At 33.5% G+C, this 21,169-nt stretch overlaps 1 protein-coding gene across 8 annotated transcripts in view; it reads left to right on the forward strand.

Moving 5' to 3' along the window:
* Positions 1-19,800, forward strand: part of LOC149785691 (uncharacterized) — a 52,021-nt gene extending 32,221 nt beyond the window's left edge. For all 8 annotated transcript variants that reach the window (XM_089979534.1, XM_089979535.1, XM_089979536.1 and 5 more), the window contains one exon: positions 3,112-19,800. In XM_089979534.1, coding sequence (XP_089835660.1) covers positions 3,112-3,519 — 408 coding nt within the window. In that variant the 3' untranslated portion in view covers positions 3,520-19,800. The remainder of the gene's footprint in view (positions 1-3,111) is intronic.
* The last annotated feature ends 1,369 nt before the right edge of the window (positions 19,801-21,169 follow it).

The raw sequence follows: 21,169 nt of genomic DNA on the forward strand, positions 1-21,169 counted from the left end.
AACTTTTATCATTAGTATCTCCTGTTTATGTTTTTATGGAAGGCTTCATTAGCTTAGATTTTTGCATTTCTTTTAAGCATTTGTTGAAATTTACTCTCGGTCAGCACCATGTAGCAGATATTGTATTGGCAAGTTCTTAAACTTGACTTCACAGCTCAATATCATATTTTATGGGGATGCAACTCAAATTTTAAACACATGATTATACTTATAGTAGTTGTCATCATTGTTTTTGTTCCACAGAAGGTAATACTTGAAACAATAAAAGAAAATCATGACAATAATTCCTTAAAAAATGTTTCAAAATGTTAATATAAATTACCTTGTGAGATATTTTAAAAAAAGGAAAAGAAAATGCTGAAAAATATTACAGAGATTATTTTTATCAGTGTTTTTGACAGCTGGAGTTGTGTTCTTCCATCTGATCTTATGTAAATTAGTATCACTTCAAATCTCCAGGCCATCGGTATTCTCATTACTTTCATTCAATCTCCAAGCCTCATATTCTCAATACTTTGATCTAATCCTTCATGCTCTCAGTATTCTCAGTACTTTAATTCAGTCCTCCAAGCCATCAGTAATCTCGATACTTTGATCCAATCCTCCAAGCTATCAGTATTTTCAATATTTTGATCCAATCCTCACGCTATCAGTATTCTCAGTACTTTGATTCATTCCTCCACGCCATCAGTAATCTCCATACTTTTAATTAAAATAACTTATTTGTTTAAGAACTGAATGCAGAATTTCAAAATTTAACTTATAGCTTGAGCTTAAAATTCCAAACAAAGAGTGGAAAGAATGCAGATCAAGGTTATTTGTGAACATTTGTTTACACAAAACTGCTACAAATAAATGCAAGAAAACTTGAGATTTCATCATTTTAATGATAATAAAGTAAGAATTGTGTAATTTCTTGAATGTAAGCTTCTTTTCATCACCACCAGCATGCACAATTTATATAATGTATGATAGTCCAAAATACTGTTTCTGTTTTTATAATTTTGAGTTTTAGCTAAAAGTGTATTCTTAAAAAACTTTTGGAATAGATTACCAGCTCCAGTATTCTCAGATCAGAGCTCTAGATGGGTAGCATAACCCAAAATACAGACAGACAAATAGACAATATATAATGCATTACAGTTATTCAGAGCAATACCAACATGTTTCTTTTCCATAAGCACAATCCATTTTGTTATGATAGCACATTTGATTAATGTAAACTATGCTGCAGGGACAGGTTCTGAATGTTTTGAATACAGTTGAATTGTTAGCATTTGGTCACTGTGAGAACACTTAACACAGATAGCAACTTATAATAAAATATACCCAGAATTAATCTTTATCACTAAGCTGTTTGATGCATGCAGAAAACTAAATCCTCATGAATAAAACTCAGTCTGTATCATAAGTTGGAGTTTTGCATTGTTCACAAAATAATCCATGAATTTAAAAAAAAATGCATTTTTAAGCCAGAGAGTAAAATACCCAGTTTATTAAATTCTTCTTTAGATGTTCTGTCACATTTTGTTAATCAAATCCATAAACTTTGATGTTCAGTAACTTTGATCTGAATAAAGCTAAAATCAAGATTTATTCAGGATCTTCTTACATTTGGTTTCTCTCGTAAGCATGCTGAATTGAAATAATGTATTGTTACTTATATCTGATTTAATATATACATATATTTTAATTTAATTGTTTGTTTGTCAGTTTTAAATTTTTATTTTTCTTACATGCTATTGTAATGCAATTTATTCACTAGAGATGATACTTTTTTAGAAAATTGTTTGACCTTGACTGTTAGTTTATAAACAACAGGTGTTGATCTAAATTCTGACCTGGGTTCAGAATTAGTAAACAAAGTTCTATTTTATTTTAAAATGATTGGTTGTTGACAAGGTCATGCTGGGACTACGTGGGTTAAGAAGTAAATACTTTTTAAAAGTTTTATTCTGGGAATAAAATCATTGGTCTAATCAAGGCCATATTCTGTGTATGTGATATAAACATGATCATGTGACCCCCCCTTTCTGATTTCACAACTTGGGGAAATTTTGAAACGGCGTCTTATGATACAATATAATCTTTGTTTTGAGAGATTTCTCAATTTTGGGGCTTTTCATACTGATGTCAAGTTAATGTGTTGTAGCCAGATTTGAGCTATAATATATCTTCAGATCATTTTGGATTTCAAAAGGATTAATTCTTTTTTCTCTGGAAATATTTAAAGAGTGCTCACACAGATTTTGGAAAGACATTGTTTACAAGTTAATTTGGATTTCCAATACCAGAGTGCCATTATTTGTACTTCTACAAGGAACAGTAGATAAGCACAGTACTGACTGCAGCATATGTCATCATCATCCATCTTGGATTTTACATCAGGATTCGAATTTGAAATTATTAAAACATTTATTACTGGGACTTTTGCAATTTAATTCGTGGATTATTCTTAGATTAATTTTGGATTTGATTCTTGAAACCATAAGTTCTCCTTTTTTCATTTTTACAGAATTTTCCAGGAAAATGAATTATTTGTTAAACTGTAAAAAGGTTGTTGTTTTCACTCTTTCTTTGTTACTGTTTATTCGAGCCTAAACACGTAACAGTATATATCCCTCCAAGCATTATATCTGATTTTTGGAATTTGCACTTTGAAGCCAAGTTTCAGACTAAAAAATGTTTCAAGAATAAAGGACCAGGAACACTGTATTATGATTGGCAGGCAAAGCAAGATTTTTACTCATCCATAAGTGCTTGTTTAAGCAAAAACCTGTTGTATCATTGTTTTGTCTTGCATTGTAGGATATCTGTATTTGACCATACTTCTACGTCTCCATTTACCTTTCCAGGATCAAAGGTCATGGAAATTTCATATACAATTATGGAAAGACGTTAGTTATTCTTAAAACTAAAATAAATTTTTTAAAATGTTAAAATTTTTCCTTGTAAAATAAAAATGCTCATAGGTTTTATAAAAAATAAATGCTGTGTACTCTAAACTTTCAAGTGAATTTTGTGTCCTTTAATTTAGGTTAACTTAATTTGGAACATCCTAATTGCATAAAGGCAAAATCTATAATAAACATGATCTTTTCTTCCATTTAGGCTGACTTCATTTTGATATGCGTCTCCAAAAAGTACAAAGAAGAGATGGATGCATGGGATCCGGAAGATTCTGACAGAGCAGATGTTGACATGGAGGAAGAAAATGATAACTTCAATCAACTTAACACAAAATATATTTACAAGGCAATGTATGAGGAGTACTTGAGGAACAACAACCACAGTAATCGCTTCATCCCACTGTTGTTTGATGGGGCCTTGGTCGATGATATACCAGTCTGGATGCAGGACATGCTTCGTTATGAGTGGCCCAAACAGTACAAGGACTTGTTCTGGATGTTGACAAAGCCAGAGGAAAGGGTTAGGCAGCGAGTTGCATCTGCAGCACGGACTCAGGATCAAAAGGCAGAACCGGATTCTCCATTTCATTTCAATGTTAAATCAGAGTAAAATATAGACAAAATTTGTTTATGAAACTTGTGTTAAGTAAAGAGCCACTTTTACGAAGGAAAAGTGAAGCCTATTTGGATAGGTTGCTTCAGATTTGGACTTGGAAATTTGAAAAAAATGATCACACTATGTACAGGAAATGTTTATCGATTCAAATTTGAATGGGTTAGGCTGCTTCCTACCAAAGATTTGAGAAAGAGTTTTCATACTATACAGACCCCAATAATAAAAATTTGCCACGTTGGTTTTGGGAAATGAAAACTTAAATGTGCCTTTTTATGTGAACATGATCCTCACGTAACTGTCTATACTTGCTTATGAGTCGAGTTAAATGGCAAACAACAAAGATCATCATCTGCCTTAACAAAATATATATGCAAATCAGGGTCTATGCTGTTTGTTGTAATGATTACTCTGAACAGTCTGCACAGATCCATGTCTGCTGCCACATTATACATACTGGCAGATGACAGATCCGGATGTGTGCAGTTTACATTTGGACTTGGCTTATAAGCGAGTATATATGGTATTTCACAGCTAACTTGAATGTTTGTTCCAGAAATGGAAAAAGTGGGTCCCATATGCTTTGCTATTTCTTGTTTATTCAGGAAATTCAAACATGCATCATTCTCAAAGGCATTTGCACTGTTGATTTATTAATATTATTTATAAATAAAAGGAACTACCTTGAACTGACTGAGGCACATTATTGTGGGGAGTAGTATGTATGTATGTATGTATGTATGTATGTGTGTGTATATATATATATATATATATATATATATATATATATATATATATATATATATATATAAAATTGGGTTTAACATGAAGTTTTATGTAAACTTTAAGAAAACCACCATGCATATATGATAAGTATTTCTTTTAATGCATTCAATTGTTTGGAGTGCCATCAAATTTGACAACTTTGTAATTGAGGCTGTTTTATACTGAGGTAGGTTGACAACATTATACTTGAGGTTGTCTTTTACTGAAGTAGGTTCAGTATCAAAATCACATTCATCCTCATAATTGCTTTTATGAAGATGAAGTATGCATGGAATGTTGTGAAAAATGTACTGGAAAATATATAGTTGTTTGTTGGAAGAAAGAGCAAAACATAATTTTGATAATGTAAAAAATTCTTCCAAAATGCTTTGATTTCAACAATGAAATATAATATTTGGCTACATGGAACATTAGTAAAGTGATAATTTACAGTTAATTGTTTTATACAGGTAGTCTTCTAAAGCATGTTTAACAGAATCGGAGTGGGCATTCTATTTTGTCATAATTTAGTACTTGTATGTTATATATACATGTTTAAATCATTGTATAAAGCAGTGAGGCTTATATTTTTATTGTGTACAGCATGGAGCAGTGAGGATTATAGATATTTGTGTACAGCATTGAGGGTTATCTGAAGTTTTCATTCACACATCTAATGCATCCATTCCTAGCCATTCAATTCAGTTATAGGGACAGTAGTATTATTGGAGTATATACCTTAAGTACTTGCTTATAAGTCGAGTCAGACTGCAAACAACAAAGATTTTGATCTGCCATAGCATAATGCGCCTGCAGATCAGGGTCTGTATTGTTTGTTCAACTTACAAACTGTACAGGCCACGTTCTGCCAGTACATTATGCGACAGCAGATCTGGGGGTATGCAGTTTACAGTTGGACTTATAAGCGAGTAAATATGGTTCATGTGTTGGTAATTGGCATACATGAAATGATGTCATGATGTTTACATACAAGGAAGAGTTTACTTGACTTAAATGACTATATGATATTAAAGTGAAAATCAGTGTTGCAATTTATTTATTACATGTCATATGTAGTTGACATGTTTTATATTATCTCCACACCAGAATGGAAAATATTGTATATTTGTACTGAATATATAGCTTGAAAGTACCAAATTATCATTGTCACTATTGACAACCATTGGAGATTGCCATGGCATTATGTTTACAGTGGCTATGTATATTATGCAGTGGAAAGTTGTGATTAAAGCATGTTCATTCTGGACATAACAAACTGCCTATTAACTTACTAGTTGTGCATTCACGAAGCTGTAACAGGAACCAATTCTTTTAATTTTTCACTTAGATAAAGCATGATTTATCTGTTTTAAAATAATAGTTCAGCAATCACAACATCATCCTTTTGCTTTCATTCAGGCAGAGATACACCACAGACATTATTAACTGTTTTCCGATCCTTTAAACATTATGGGTGGATGGGTGATGAAGTTGCTTTGTTATGTCATGTAATTAAGAATATGGATTACTGAACAGGTATTTAATTTAAGAATTAAAAAGTTTCACAGTTATCATTGTGAATATTGAGCCTAATCAGCAGTTTCACATAATATATATGTATATGAATATAAATGTACATTTTCTATATATCCAACAGTGGGTATGATCCATTAAATTAAAAAGTTACAGTCTTCATTGGATAAATTTGATTGTACTGACTTGTAGTCATTTAAGTTGTAATGATATTCATGCTGTTTTATGATATGGTGGAGAATCTGGGAAATGTAAGCTTAAAATGGTTAATAAAATGGCTATAGAATCATGTCAACTTAGTTAACCTTCCACCCCTCTCTGTAATGTTAGGCTTGGTCCATGTTCTGCCATCATGTTGTTTGTGCACAGTATTTGCATACACATATACATCAGTAAGATTTTAGAAGAAGTGGAGGATGGAATATCTTGTTTGACTTATTTGTACAAGAATCTGGTGAAAGCACCAGAAAAGCTACATTTTAATTACATTTCTACAATTCACCTGATTTACTTGTTAAACCCTTAAGTCCTTCTCAGACCCAATATATACCAAAAAATTAAGTTTAACAGCTATCCTGATGACCACATTATCTGTGTATGTTTATTAAGAGTGGACAGGCATGGAATTTGCAAAGACCGAGATAGCAGTGGAGAACAGGGCAAAATGGAGAGAGATTGTCAAAAATCATCAGTGGCACCACTACAACCAGCCAGGTTATGATCTCAGAGAATGTACATTCGATTGTTCATGTATGAAGTCTAATTCTGTTCGTTCCACTGTTTAGGTACAGTGTGCAGGTATGATATAAAATACTGTACATTCTACTTTGAATTTGGACAGTACCAACGTGCATTGTATTACATGCATATTTTTGCTATAATAAAGGTTTAATTTTTTTGTATATTATTGAGAAATCAGTAGAAATGGTCCTTATTAATAATGAAATCTTTGGGGTTTTAAGCATGTTCTGTACTTCAAAATGATTCTTTTCAATGAAAGGAAAAGACATTAGACTTACTAATACACAACAAATTATATTTTCAGAGTTATGTCATGTGGTGAGAATTTGTGTATGATGCAGTTAAGATATTTTTGCAAGTGTATACTCATTTTTGATGTATAATTTTTGTGCTTTAATATCAAACATTTTAAGAAATGTGATAAATAATTTTGTCATTTTTCAATTTCATGATTATGATGTGACGTTTGTGAGTATTGTATCAACCAAACAATAAACACAAGATCATTTGCACTGGAATTACTGTACTTATTCCTATAAAATGTGTTTTTTACTGTAGACAGCATGGATATGGGTCTACTGTTGCATGATGAAATGGTAAAACGGTGTCAGTATTGTTTATTTTCCTATGAGGCAGTTTGTGACATTTGATAAAGTACTTTTAGATCTTTGTGAATGCTGTATTGAACTTGCATTTAGTGGGTGTCTGGACTTTATTAGCAGAAAATGCAAACAGGTAAACTCCTGCCAAAGTATGTTATATATGGAGCCTGCTCATTTTCAGCCAGGGAAGTGCCAAAATTAATCCAAGAAATGTGTATATTTTGGAAAACAATACAATATTTGTCACACAGATGAAAAACACTCTGAAGTCTTTCTTCTTTGAATACATTCCCTGATCACACTTACAGTAGGAAAATAAACTCCACTATGTCCCGAATCTGACATCCCAGAATGACAAAAATTGATCTTTTCTGCCTTTACCATAAAGACCAAGGGAATAAACTCATATCCATTACATCCCTTTACACTGCTATGTGGTGTCAATTTTAAGAACTCCTTCAGTACTATCAACACAGTCATGCAAGACATCCCAAAAACCTTTGAATATCTTCATGATTTCAACCCGTCTTTCTGTAAAATCAGTATTTTATGTATTAAAAAATTTCAGTTGTGAACTTCATTTATTCTGCCCTTGTCCATATGTCACAAACCTCCATGGATAGTTTGAAGCCTGTTGGGGGAGTGTTCCACCCATATCTAGGCAGCCCAGTGGGCATAAATCCACTCACATATCTGAGAATGGCCTTTGGGCTTGTAAGTCTGGGCACAAAGGGTTTTTCTCAGAGCTTGTTGTGGTACAACAACATTCTAGCTGACCAGCTGGGTGTACCTATATGTCCAGTGACTGGAGAGCTATCAAATTGGCGAGACATGCCACATAGTGCTGTGGTATGTGGGACCATATGGGGAGCAGACTGACCAATCCATCTGTTTTGCTGCCCCTTCTGCATGAGCAGTTTTAGAGCCGACCACCTTACCAACCATCCAGCCAGCAGCCATGCATACTTGCTGCCTTGTCATCATTTGAGTTGACTGTCCAGCCAGCTGTGCATCATACTCACCAGGTGTACTTGCCCATAAGACGTGCCTTGCCAACTCTTCTGGTGAGTCATTTGCTTGTGGCTTATCCACTGAAGCAATATTGTGATATAATTAGTCACAATGGCAATGCCTCATCCATGTCTGTAGGGATGTTCTACAGGGACATCGACATAGATCCTAAACTCACACAATGAATGTGGTAATAACCTTGATGATTTAGATTACTCAGATCCCACTTTGGAATAGATGAAGTTCAGTTTTAAAGCTGCTGTTGAGGGAATATATAGTGTGTTGCAAATTCTGCATGTGCACCACTACCAACTGTGAGTCAGACCTGTAAGGCAAAGGTGTCAGTAGATTTGGAAGATGATGATTATCATCCTTCCTTCTGCTTACTGCTGTAGTGAGTCAAAAAAAGGGAAGTATTAGACCGTTTGTCGGATGATATAAATGATCCAGGCAATATTAAAACATTTTCTTGGAAAGTCACCGGCAAGCACCATTTTTATAATGCCGGTGTAGAACACATTCAGACAATTCCGAAACATTTACCACTAAACTTCCAACATTAGACAGGAATATTGCAATGGCAGATATGACTACCCCGCTTTACAAGGTGGACAAGAATGCCTTTCACATGACCTCAAAGCTGATGTGTAACATTGTGGCAATATCTGTAATGTTGAACCTAGCATATTTGCCATTGTTTGGTTTGCTTAAATTGCATGCAGTTATCATTAAAATTGCCAATGTCGTTAACAGGACTGCACACCATTCTTTGGATAATGCCATGACAGTGTCTACTAAATAGATTTTGTGAGGCAAGATGCATATCACTTGAGGCTGGATTAATTTTTGGTGCTCCATGTGACACCCTTTGGATCAGTGTTACTAGCTGGCAGTATGATAGAGGAAGCAAGGATGCAGGCATTGCAGCACAGGAATTGCTACTTTCAGGTTAGGAGGGTGAGCTATCTTTCATTTATGGATTCGATCATTCTTTTCTCAAAGGGTGCCCAGGGTACATGTAAGATGCTTACCATTCCCTCCTTCTATTACCTATTCTCCTAAAATTATTGTGATCTGGTAAAGTACTCCAGTGAGAATCACATGTTTAAGTAACTTATGTTTATCTGAGAATATTTATCCATTCACATTGTTATAAAAATCTCTCAAGCATTCTGGTTGATGTTTTGCTACTGGTGCCACCTATGAGTAACGGAGAAGAGTTTCTTCCCTTGGTTGATATACTATAGTAATTGGCAAATTTTTAAAAATCTTTTTGCAAGGTCTAGCTTCAGGAGGTAGCAGAGTTTATGTTCCTAATGTCAATGTGATTGGAAAGTATTCTATGAGAGAAAAATAATTTTTTAATGACTTTTCTTTTCCCTAATCGTTATTATATGTTTGTGAATAATTGATATATTTAAGTTTCACTCCAAGATATTAAGAGCTTTAAGGAAGACACTTTCCAAAAAAGTATTTTAATCCACTTGATATGTTGTATTGGATGGGGTGGGAGATCTGGCTATTGCTGTTTGTCTGTCTGTCCATAAACATTTTCATTTACTGAGCATAACTCTCAGACCATTCAAGGCATTTCATGAAAATTGTACACATATCAAGCAAGTTGCACAGATGTAACTTTTGACACTTAGAATTTTGTGCATTCAATATTTTCTGTGTTGTCATAGAAACAAAATGTAGCAGAAGTTGATTAAATATTGAGAGTGGTGGAACATAGATTACTTTCCATAGAGACTTCTTTCATGTGGGGGACATATATTATCTGCAGATGACTATATTTTCAATATAGTTGAAGAGTTTTTTTAAAAATGTTAGTGAATAATGTTGAGGCCTTACTGTGATTTGGTTTGCAAAAATCTATTTTCATGCAAAAAGATTAGCAAATTGAGTTGACAATTTTAATACTTTTGAGCAGAATAAACAATATTGTTATTTGATTTATTAATTTGAATTTAGTTGGAAATACCAGATTTTTCTCTTACCCATTACTGTTATGGATATTCATTTGATGGCCTCAACACCACTCATCTTTGATGAGCAAATAATCATTAGCTACTGGTAACTGCCAAATTATGATGTGTAAAGAATAACTAGATAACTAAATGCCAAATACCAAATGTTTCCATATTGTTTCTTTTTACATCTTTGCTTTTGCCTGGTTGATTTCATGACTATAGGACCCACATTTCAAATGTTTCCTTATAGGAAGTTATGTTTCCGTATAGGAAGTTATGAACAGGTTGGGGTCTCAGGGGCATACATATTGTAAACTATCCAGCAAAACATGGACCCTTTCTTCAAAATTGCTGATGTTGGGAAGGGGCAAAACTTGGCCTAATCCCATTGTAAATGAGAACTAACTCTAGAAATTAAATTTTTCAGATGTGCAATAGTCAGTTCTACCAGTTTATTTTGAAGTTGAATTACAGTCAATCAATTTTTTGCCCACATTGATGTGTCTGGTCCCAGTTTCAATTACCCATTTTCTTTTTTGTGGACTTGTCTTGGGTATGTAGGGATTTTTTCTGTCTTTAAAGTTCAGTATACATCAGTTCTGGGTATCTGATGAATGAAGCGGAACCATACAGACTTTTTAAAGTTGTTGAAAGGTCATAAGAACTTAAGGACATTTATTAATTGCATTTTGTTCAAATAACTTTTAAAAAATTATTGTTAATTAACACAGAAAAATATAATTTTGTGCATGAAATGTTATAATTTTTTAAAATTTTGTTATATAAATCATTGAGAATTATGAAGGAAGTGTTAATATGTAAATGAGACTTGAAAGAAATTGTATTGACTTGTGTAAATGCTCAGAAACTTGACAATCAAGTATAACTTTTTTATAGTACCTTTTTGATGCTTTCGTACTCCTTAAAGTTTGATCAAGATTTAAAATATTTTTAATACGTTATGTGCCCCAGGTTCCAATTTTGTGCATGTAGGGACTTTTCCTGTCTTTACTGTTCAGCAGGGAAAGATTTTAACCCAAATTCTCATGTGAACTTGTTTACTCTGACATATTAAAATAGCATGATAAACAAGAAAAAGAAAATAAATTATTTGGTTTTAGGACAGCTGATTCAAGATATTCTGTACATTACAAGCTTACTGGTTTAATGCACAGATTTGAAGCTACTGTTCTCATTATGTCCCTTGATTTACTATCTGCTGGCAGTTTGCAATTGGTATTATTTGCTTTCTGTAACTGACTCCTATAGTATGATAATCCAGATCAAATTTCTGTTTTGGTTGCTATTTTCATTTTCATACACAATTTCCATTACAATCTTACTGTAAGATATTGTATTGATCTAAGATCTGATAGCCTATTAAATGGAAATGGAATTATTTATCATTTTGGAATTGCATTTTATCTAGCCTATTAAATGGAAATGGAATTATTTATCATTTTGGAATTGCATTTTATCTAGCCTAATAAATGGAAATGGAATTATTTATCATTTTGGAATTGCATTTTATCTAGCCTATTAAATGGAAATGGAATTATTCGTCATTTTGGAATTGCATTTTATCTTTGGCGCTGTTAATCTACACAACCTAATTGTATCTATCCTTGATTCTTGTGTCCATTCTTAATAAACTTTCCCCTGTAATCTCAGATCAAACTATGCCGTCAGTTATTTCCATCTTAAAGTAAATCTGACTTAATACAGTGTATTCTGGCACATGGTAAGACTCTGTTGGTGTATTTGATTCCACATCCCAGTGAAAGCCAGTTTGAATTTAATGGGGATTTACCCTGTATTTTAGCATTATGAGATTTAAGCAATTGTTTTCCTTTTGTTAATTTAGTTTTATTAAGTGGTTAATGGGTAAATGTTTCTTCAACAGTTGTCCTAAAAATTTCAAATATAATATTTGTATTTCCAGTTTGATTGGAATTGTTTAATTCATGTATAATTAATCAGATAATTAACCACTATACCAAATGATTATTTATTGCATAGTTAAACCATTTCATTCTCTAATTAATTTTCAGCTTTAGCTGTTATTAACTGTACATATGGTTCAATAATTATAAATTATTTTAAAAAATATCAATTTGTTAGAATGTACCAGTAAGTCTAGTACTTTATTAGTTAACATCATTTAGATTGATTGAATTGGGTAAAAAGGATTTTTTAAAATTTTTGTCTACATGGCTTAAGTGCAACACTTGCTTTTATAGAACATTCATAAATAGGAATTTGAAAAAATAATTGTATGTTGTAGTTTAAATTATTTGTACATTTACTTCTATCTTGTTTCATATTTTTACATCAACTTTATATTCTCCAAAATATATATAGTTGCTGATTAGTGTTTTGTTTGGTGCCAAAGTGCTTTAGTGTGGGATTTTACTCCTTTATTTAAAGTTAGTTAAATATACATTTGTACATATTATTGAATACAGTGCCTTGATGTGGGAATGGCCCATATATGTTTTGCATTGTTTATTTTTGTGCTTGCTACTGATTTACTAAGCAAGCAGACTTGCACGTGCATTGTGGGGAATTTGGCTCCAAAGTAGATCATTAAAATCGTATGTCATTTTATTCCAAATTCGCTTACTAAATGCATCAGATACCAATGTCTAGTCTTCACAGAGTAACCATTTTATGATTATTGTGCCTCCTCAGTCTTATTTGGAGGGGACATATAGGTCACCATGTCCTTCAATCACGTATGACCTCCCATCCTGCATGTCACATATGCCCTTCCATCCTTCATATCCTGTATGTCCCTTATGTTCTCCCATCTTGCATGTTCCTCATGTCCTCCCGTCTTGTATGTTCCTCATGTCCTTCCATCTTGCATGTTCCTCATGTCCGCCCATCTTGTATGTTCCTCATGTCCTCCCATCTTGTGTGTTCCTCATGTCCTCCCATCTTGTGTGTTCCTCTTGTTCTCCCATCTTGTATGTTCCTCATGTCCTCCCATCTTGTATGTTCCTCATGTCCTCCCATCTTGTATGTTCCTCATGTCCTCCCATCTTGTGTGTTCCTCCTGTTCTCCCGTCTTGTATGTTTCTCATATCCTCCCATCCTGTATGTTCCTCACGTCCTCCCATCTTGTATGTTCCTCATGTCCTCCCATCTTGTATGTTCCTCATGTCCTCCCATCTTGTGTGTTCCTCCTGTTCTCCCATCTTGTATGTTCCTCATGTCCTCCCATCTTTTATGTTCCTCATATCCTCCCATCCTGTATGTTCCTCATGTCCTCCCATCTTGTATGTTCCTCATGTCCTCCCATCTTGTATGTTCTTCACATCCTCCCATCTTGTATGTTCCTCATGTCCTCCCATCTTGTGTGTTCCTCATTTCCTCCCATCTTGTGTGTTCCTCCTGTTCTCCCATCTTGTATGTTCCTCGTGTCCTCCCATCTTGTATGTTCCTCATATCCTCCCATCTTGTATGTTCCTCATGTCCTCCCAACCTGTATGCCCCACATGTCCTTCCATCCTGCACATAACAAATGTCCTTCGAACCTGCATGCCATGTATGTCCTTCCATCCTTCATGGACCACATGCCCTTACATCCTGCATGTCACATGTATCTTCCCATCCTATAATGTCAAAAATCTTGTACATCTTGAATTTTGTATTTGTCTGGTGACATCTGAAGGACCTAATATATGTTGAAACCAAATAATGCATTAAAGGAAAGACTTGGGTCAAGATCATTTTTTCTGGTAGATTGGACTGCTTGACTTGGAACTTTGCTTTTGCATACTGAACCCAGGTTTCTTCAATTGGTCATATTAAGAAGGGGTATCTATAATATATAGACACATTTAAGTTTATTAGACATATTGGAAATGAGAAAATATTCTGATATGAGAAGCATCTTAAATAGCTATGAACGTTATGTTGTTTTTTTGTTGATATTCTTGTCAGGTACTGTATTTTCAGAATGTATTTTTGTCTTGTTGAATTTAATTTTATTCACATCCAGGATTTTTCAGGTTCAGAAGATTTGATTGAGAACCTTTCTTGGTGTGTAAAGTCTGTAGGGGCTAATAAACAATTACAATGTACCCTGTGTAATCTGGCCACTTTGACAGGATTGAGCTAAAGAACTGTCAAATCTGATCACAAATAGATGAAAAGATGCTAAAATTGATGATCATGATTTGTAGGTGTCCACACCACTCAGGGTCTGGATTAGGCCCATTCCAGTTTGTGATGTCAAGATTAAAACTCCAGATACATGTATTCAACTCTATTAAAATGGCATAAATAAATTCATCAAAAACTTTCTGTAACAGTCACCTGTATATAAGGACAACCTGTATGTAAAGTCCAAGATCCATAGTTCCCATATTGATAGATATTTAGCTGTAAATAAAGACCACCTGCTTAAAGAGGACACCTAGATGAATCCTAGAGTAGTCCTAGTTGATTTTAAATGTAAGTGGGACTGAATCTGATATTCATTACATGTATCTCTGATCACACCTAGGATAATTAATAGAAAGTTGTAGTCATTATTTGATACCCTGAACCTAAGCTTTGGACAACTATTATTTGAAACCATTTCCCAAGTCTTCATTTTTAATTTGTGTATATAGATATGACTGGGAGCTAAAACGGGGGTAAAAAATGTGTCAGAACTCGCAAGAATATAGAAATTTCTTCTGGATTAATTAGAAACATCCAGTCTCACAAGAATATAGGAATTTCATCTGGATAATTAGAAACATCCAGTCTCACAAGAATATAGGAATTTCATCTGGATAATTAGAAACATCCAGACTCACAAGAATATAGGAATTTCATCTGGATAATTAGAAACATCCAGACTCACAAGAATATAGGAATTTCATCTGGATAATTAGAAACATCCAGTCTCACAAGAATATAGGAATTTCATGTGGATAATTACAAACACCCAGACTCACAAGAATATAGGAATTTCATCTGGATAATTAGAAACATCCAGTCTCACAAGAATATAGGAATTTCATCTGGATAATTAGAAACATCCAGACTCAAAAGAATATAGGAATTTCATCTGGATAATTAGAAACATCCAGACTCACAGGGAGACGAGCTTCATCTGGATAATTGGTTGTCTAGATGACTGCTAATGTCAAACAGAATAAATTTGGCGGATAAAATCAGACAGATCAGTTTTGTCTTTGTCAGGAACACTATTGATCTGTGTGATAGAAAAGTTCAAAGCAAGTGTTTTGGAACTTCTCCAGTCCCTGTATTGAGCTCTTTTGGAACTTCTCCAGTCACTCCAAGTAAAGTAATTACAATCAAACTCTGTGAATATTGAGTCTTAGTGCTGCAGGCATTCTGTTACCAAAGCACACTGTGACCAAGTGGCTAAGGCATTCTGTGACCAAGGGGCCAGATGATTGATGTGTAGTTCAACCTCATACATGTATACATTTTTGTACACTATTTTCTTTCCTTAAAATATATGTATGTACACTTTAGTTGGTTCATTAATATTGCACCCTAAATGATTAGGGAACAACAGACTTTCAGTTCCGTCTCATAATGGACACATAATCAATGTATTTTGATTGAACAAATTGTTTAAAGAAAAAAAAATTCTGGTATCAGAAATTTTCTTCAGAATTTCTTTTTTTTCATGGTTTGTATGTTTTGTAGTCTGCATCATGATGAGACAGTTTCATTGCGTATTCTTGTTTTAACAATGCTTTGATCAGTTTTATTCCAATATTGCTTTTTTAGTACAACATTCAGGAAAGAAATACCTATAAAATATAAAAACAACCAGAGAATATTTTAAGCAAAAATCAAAGTTGAATACATCTCATATTTAGATACTTTAAAATCCTTCATATTTTCTAGGCAGAAGCATTGTTTCATTGACTCTAAATATTGGTATTGTGAATTTTTTGGTGGGGAGGGTATTAATTCTGAGGTTTTGGAAGGTGTTCATTTTAAGGTTTTCCAAAAAGACATTTTTGTTAGTACTTAAAGATGTATGGTTTTCATAAAAATAAAAGTGTACTAAAAATGATTTCATGATCATATCACTAATAAAATCTCACTTACCATATTTGCCAGCCTATAAGACAATACTTTTTGACCAGAAAATCTTAGCTTCGTCTTATACTCTGAATCGACTTATGTATGGATTGTGTCATCCGAATCACTTATCATATTTTTTGTATGGAAAATAATTCTCCAAGAGTACAAAAACTAATGTGTAAAAATAGTTCATTTTGGGGAAGAAATTGTGTATTAACAAATATAGGATCCTGCTGTGAGTATTTTAAACAATTACATGATCATCAGTATTAAAAATTAACATAGATCAGATGTAATTAGTCTACAGCAGCATGCACCAGTAATGTACGTTGTTTGTAATATATGTTGTTTAAATTTAATTATATATATGTGCATTAGAATTGATTAGTTAGAAGATGAATAACCATGACAAAGACATATTCCTTCACAATTTTCATCATGCATGTAATGATCAGATAAAACATGTCCCATTGAGAGAGAGAGAGAGAGATATGTCTTCACAATTGTAAATCTATATTGTTCACTTATACCTGGTGACTGATCTTACTCATGTACAAGTGCAGTACCATATTCCATTATCAATTAATACCACTAAGTAAGCAATTCTTTCTAGTTTGTGTTGCCACTTCTATTATTAAAAGAACCACATGGCTTTGTAGTGGTATTTACAAGCTAATTAAATATGGCTGTATTCAGTAATTCCAAGCTAACACTTCTATGAGGTCAAGATTTGGCAGACCAGATCAGATTAGCGAGGCTACCAATAGGGAAATGAGGCTACCCATAGGTATTATGAATACCGTACCATACAATGAAAGGAATGCCAGGTGGTTACTCGTGTAAATTTCTTAGCCAGTGACGTTTTTGAACTTGCCAACAGAACCAACAGCAATCCAAAGTACATCTAGCATGAGCAAAGATCAAAAACAATTGCAGCCTAAGTACAGGAAGAGTACATGTACTTTTAAAAAAATCTTATTTGTTGGGAATGGAGAGGTCATTATACCTGCAAAGAATATTAGACAACATGCAAAATGGTCATTCTTGGGATTTAATCTAATGGAGTCTATAAGGATGTAACTAGTGTATTGTGAATATTTAAACCTTGAAGGAGTATAGTATGCATTTTCATAGTTTGCACTTTTACTGTTTCATTTATTAATGTTTTTTCTTTTGACAAAAGCTTCAGCATCATGGGGGCAATAATGTAAAAGAAAAACAACAAAAAACCCACAAAGAGCTGAACTCTCTCTCTCTCATATATCGAACCATATTTTATTTTGATCATGGGGTGCAAGAAGAAAAATATGATGGAATACATATGTATCCTTCTCTTTGTATCTCACACCCCCCCCACCCCCCCGCAAAAAACAACAAACTGGAAAAAGCATTTTAGTATTAATGATGCAGTTTCCCTATTGCTGGCTATCTGAAATAGCATACAGTGATACTTTTAATATTTCTGAAACGGAAGTTATTATAATTTAATTCCACACAGCATGGCGAGTTTTATCCTATCTGTAACTCAGTAATTTTTTGGGTCAGCATCATTATATGTAGCTAAAAGTACATAATACTTCATTTGAAACAAATTAGGTACTTCTAGTTAAATTTAATGATCATGACTGGAAAGGTTACTGAGTTACAGATAGGATAAAATTCGCGATGCTGTGTGGAACGAAGTGAAAAACACATTCCAAGGTGTTTATCTGGCCTCATCTTATACTCAGCATTGACTTACATATGTGGATGAAGGATAGAAAATTTGTCAAATTTCCTGATTCAACTTATACTCTGCATCAACATATAGGCCGGCAAATATGGTGTTACACTTCTTACCAAAGTGTATTGTGGCCTAAGTAGTTAGACCATCTGCCTCAAATGTGGGAAGTCATGGGTTTGAACCCTGGCCAAGTCATGCCAAAGACTTATAAAAATGATACTGGCAGCTGCCTTGCTTGGCACTCAGCATTAAGAGGTTAGTGTTAGGACTTGTCAGCCTGGTGTCAGGATAATGTGACTGGGTGGGACATAATGCTACATGTCTGAAGCATGATGCCCCAGTGCTAGACATCACTATAAACTGTCACACTGCAGACATCAAAGCGATATGACTGAAAAATTGTTAAAGCTATGTTAAAAATCCAAATCATACACATCCCTGAAGTGTATTAAGGCACAATGAACTCTGAGTTAGATAGTTGATATGCTGATCCTGCCAGTCTTTGTCTCGTTATTGATTCTATATAATACTTCATTGTTTCTATGTTGATCCTACCAGTCTTTGTCTCGTTATTGATTCTATATAATACTTCAGTGTTTCTATGTTTCTAGTCTGTGTCTCTTTATTTACTGTGTTTTAGCATTCATTGTTGATTACTTTCATTCTTAAAACTTGTATTTGTATTTACTAAATTGAAAATACAATTTCATTCAGAGCTGCTCTAGTAAAATATACTTGGGAGCCAGGGAAGGCACTTTTATTTTGGATTAGCTGCCCATAGATGCAAAAGAATTTTGTGTTATTGTCAAACAAACTCTTTGAGTAATACAAGTACCCTGGCATATATTTTTTTTAAATTGCAATCCTTGGTTGCCTTTTATGTTTAAATGGAACAACCCTCGGCTGTTATTTTGGTCATCTCTAATTTCATTTTTAATTTGCTTTTTTAATATCTTGTTCCTTGTTATGAATTAAAGCTGTTATAAAGACTTCAATCAAAGACTGGATAAAATCAGAATCATTGCAAGCAATGTTACCAGATACAGAACCAAGAATGCTTGTTGCTTTAGTATTTCCTCTTATCTGAAATGATGTTTTTGTCTAACATAGGTTTGAAAGCAATCAAAGAACATGAAGCACAGCTTCAGATAAGGATTACTAAATTTGGAATTTTACTTCCTTGATTTTAACTAGTTGTATTGTTTTAAATTCAGTGTTGTATTTTGTGAACAGCACAAAACACAAACTTGCTATTCTAGATCGAGTCAAACTGATTGAGATGCTAATGATGCCATTATTAATGTGTCAGAAGGCTTATTGATCAAGACTAATTCCATGCTTACTTAATTATATGGTTCTACTGGAGTGAGTTTTTCAGTCATTAAATAGTATTATTTCAAATGTGCATCAACATCAAGCACATGTTCTGATAGCATAGTTTATATTGATTGCATGTGCCTTCCTAAAACATGGACTGTCCTTACATCAAGAGTAATATAAGCTGACAACTTAGGAATAAATGCTTAAAATGAAATTGTTTTGTGTACTTTAAAAGCATCAATGTATTTTTTCTTGGTCATTTTGCATAAAATATGCAAGTACACATATTATCTACAGCTCTACAGAGGTTTATGGTATTACATTGTAGTAATGTAGCTTTGAAAGATATGTTAAAATTTTATCTCATTGTGTATCTTTTTTAAACAAAATTTCAATCTGTAGATTCAGTTGCTCATTCGTGTTATTTATTTCATTTTTTGCCTAATTATATTGTACATCTTGAAAGTCTGGACTTCTGTTTCTCATGGAAATCTATTGTTGATGGATGTAATTTGTGATATATATATAATAAACAGATCAAATGTTATCCATGTGCAGTGTTGTTCTTCTATCTCTACAATAATGATTGGCTCATGCATACAATATATCCAGAGCCTTTTCTATCAACTCCAAACTTTTTCAGCATCAGATTCAAAATGCAAAATTCAAACCTAATAATTGAAGTACATGTCTATTTATTTCTTTGAATTCAGCATGTTAGGAGAGGAATCAGTGCTAAGAAAATATTGAAATTTTGATAATTCTAACTGTATTCATAAATACCCTAAGTTACTGAATGGTATAGTTTGTGGACTAAACTTCAACTTGAACTGTATGGCCACAACTCTAATGTATAATCCAGGGCTATGATGATTGAGCAAGAAAGGGAGGTAATGCATGAGGCATCAACAATAAAGACATTACAGTGGATCTTTAATGTATAGAGTTGCTAAAATCCATGAATGTAATTCAGACCTTTAATCAAATTTTGGTTTATCACGGGTAAAAAGTATAAATGTGAAGATGAAATGGCATCCATTTTTTAATGAAAAAAGGTCAAATCTCATAGAATGCATGATGGTTGAGGTGTTTTTGTCCAGCATTCCCCATGCATATTCTGTTGCGTATGACTTATTGAGAAATGGCAGCAGAATATCTTCAGCTTTAATAAGTTTTCCAAGGAGAAAAGAAAATTAATTTGTGAAAATTGGGCAAAATCACACTATTAGAATTGTTAAACTTACGTAAATGGGAATGTTAGTTTTAATTGGACAATCTGCTGTGCCAAATGGTTTTGTGACAGTCCATAAGCCAAGAGGTCTCTCTGTTTTATTGACATAGTCACCATCAAAAGTGGTTGTGCATTTTGTGCTAAATACACTTTTAGAAGTCAGGGCTTGTTTGGAACCCTTAATTATGTGGCTACCATATTTATCAAATTATAGACCCATACTGGATGGTAAACCCAGTCCCCAGACACAGAACAATTTATCAAATTATAGACCCATGCTGGATGGTAAATCCAGTCTCCAGACGCAGAACAATTTATCAAATTATAGACCCATACTGGATGGTAAACCCAGTCCCCAGACGCAGAACAATTTATCAAATTATAGACCCATGCTGGATGGTAAACCCAGTCCCCAGACGCAGAACAATTTATCAAATATTTTTCAAGGATATCTTTGTCTGATAATAAGCCCACCCATTTCTTAAAAACTTGATTGTGCTGGTTCACTGGTTTTATAATGGGAGAAATACTGTATTAAAATAATTTACAGTAAAACCCATTTTCATGCAAAGCTTATTCAACCAAATTATGTCTCTGGAACAAGCTGATTTGGTGTAACCCTAATTTGTTTATCCAAATGCCTATTAGTCTGAAGTTTGAAAAGTATTTAATGACATGAAAGAAA

The sequence above is a fragment of the Sinohyriopsis cumingii genome, chromosome 13 (genome assembly GCF_028554795.1).
Source record: "Sinohyriopsis cumingii isolate HCF-2022 chromosome 13, ASM2855479v2, whole genome shotgun sequence".
Lineage (NCBI taxonomy): Eukaryota > Metazoa > Mollusca > Bivalvia > Unionida > Unionidae > Sinohyriopsis > Sinohyriopsis cumingii.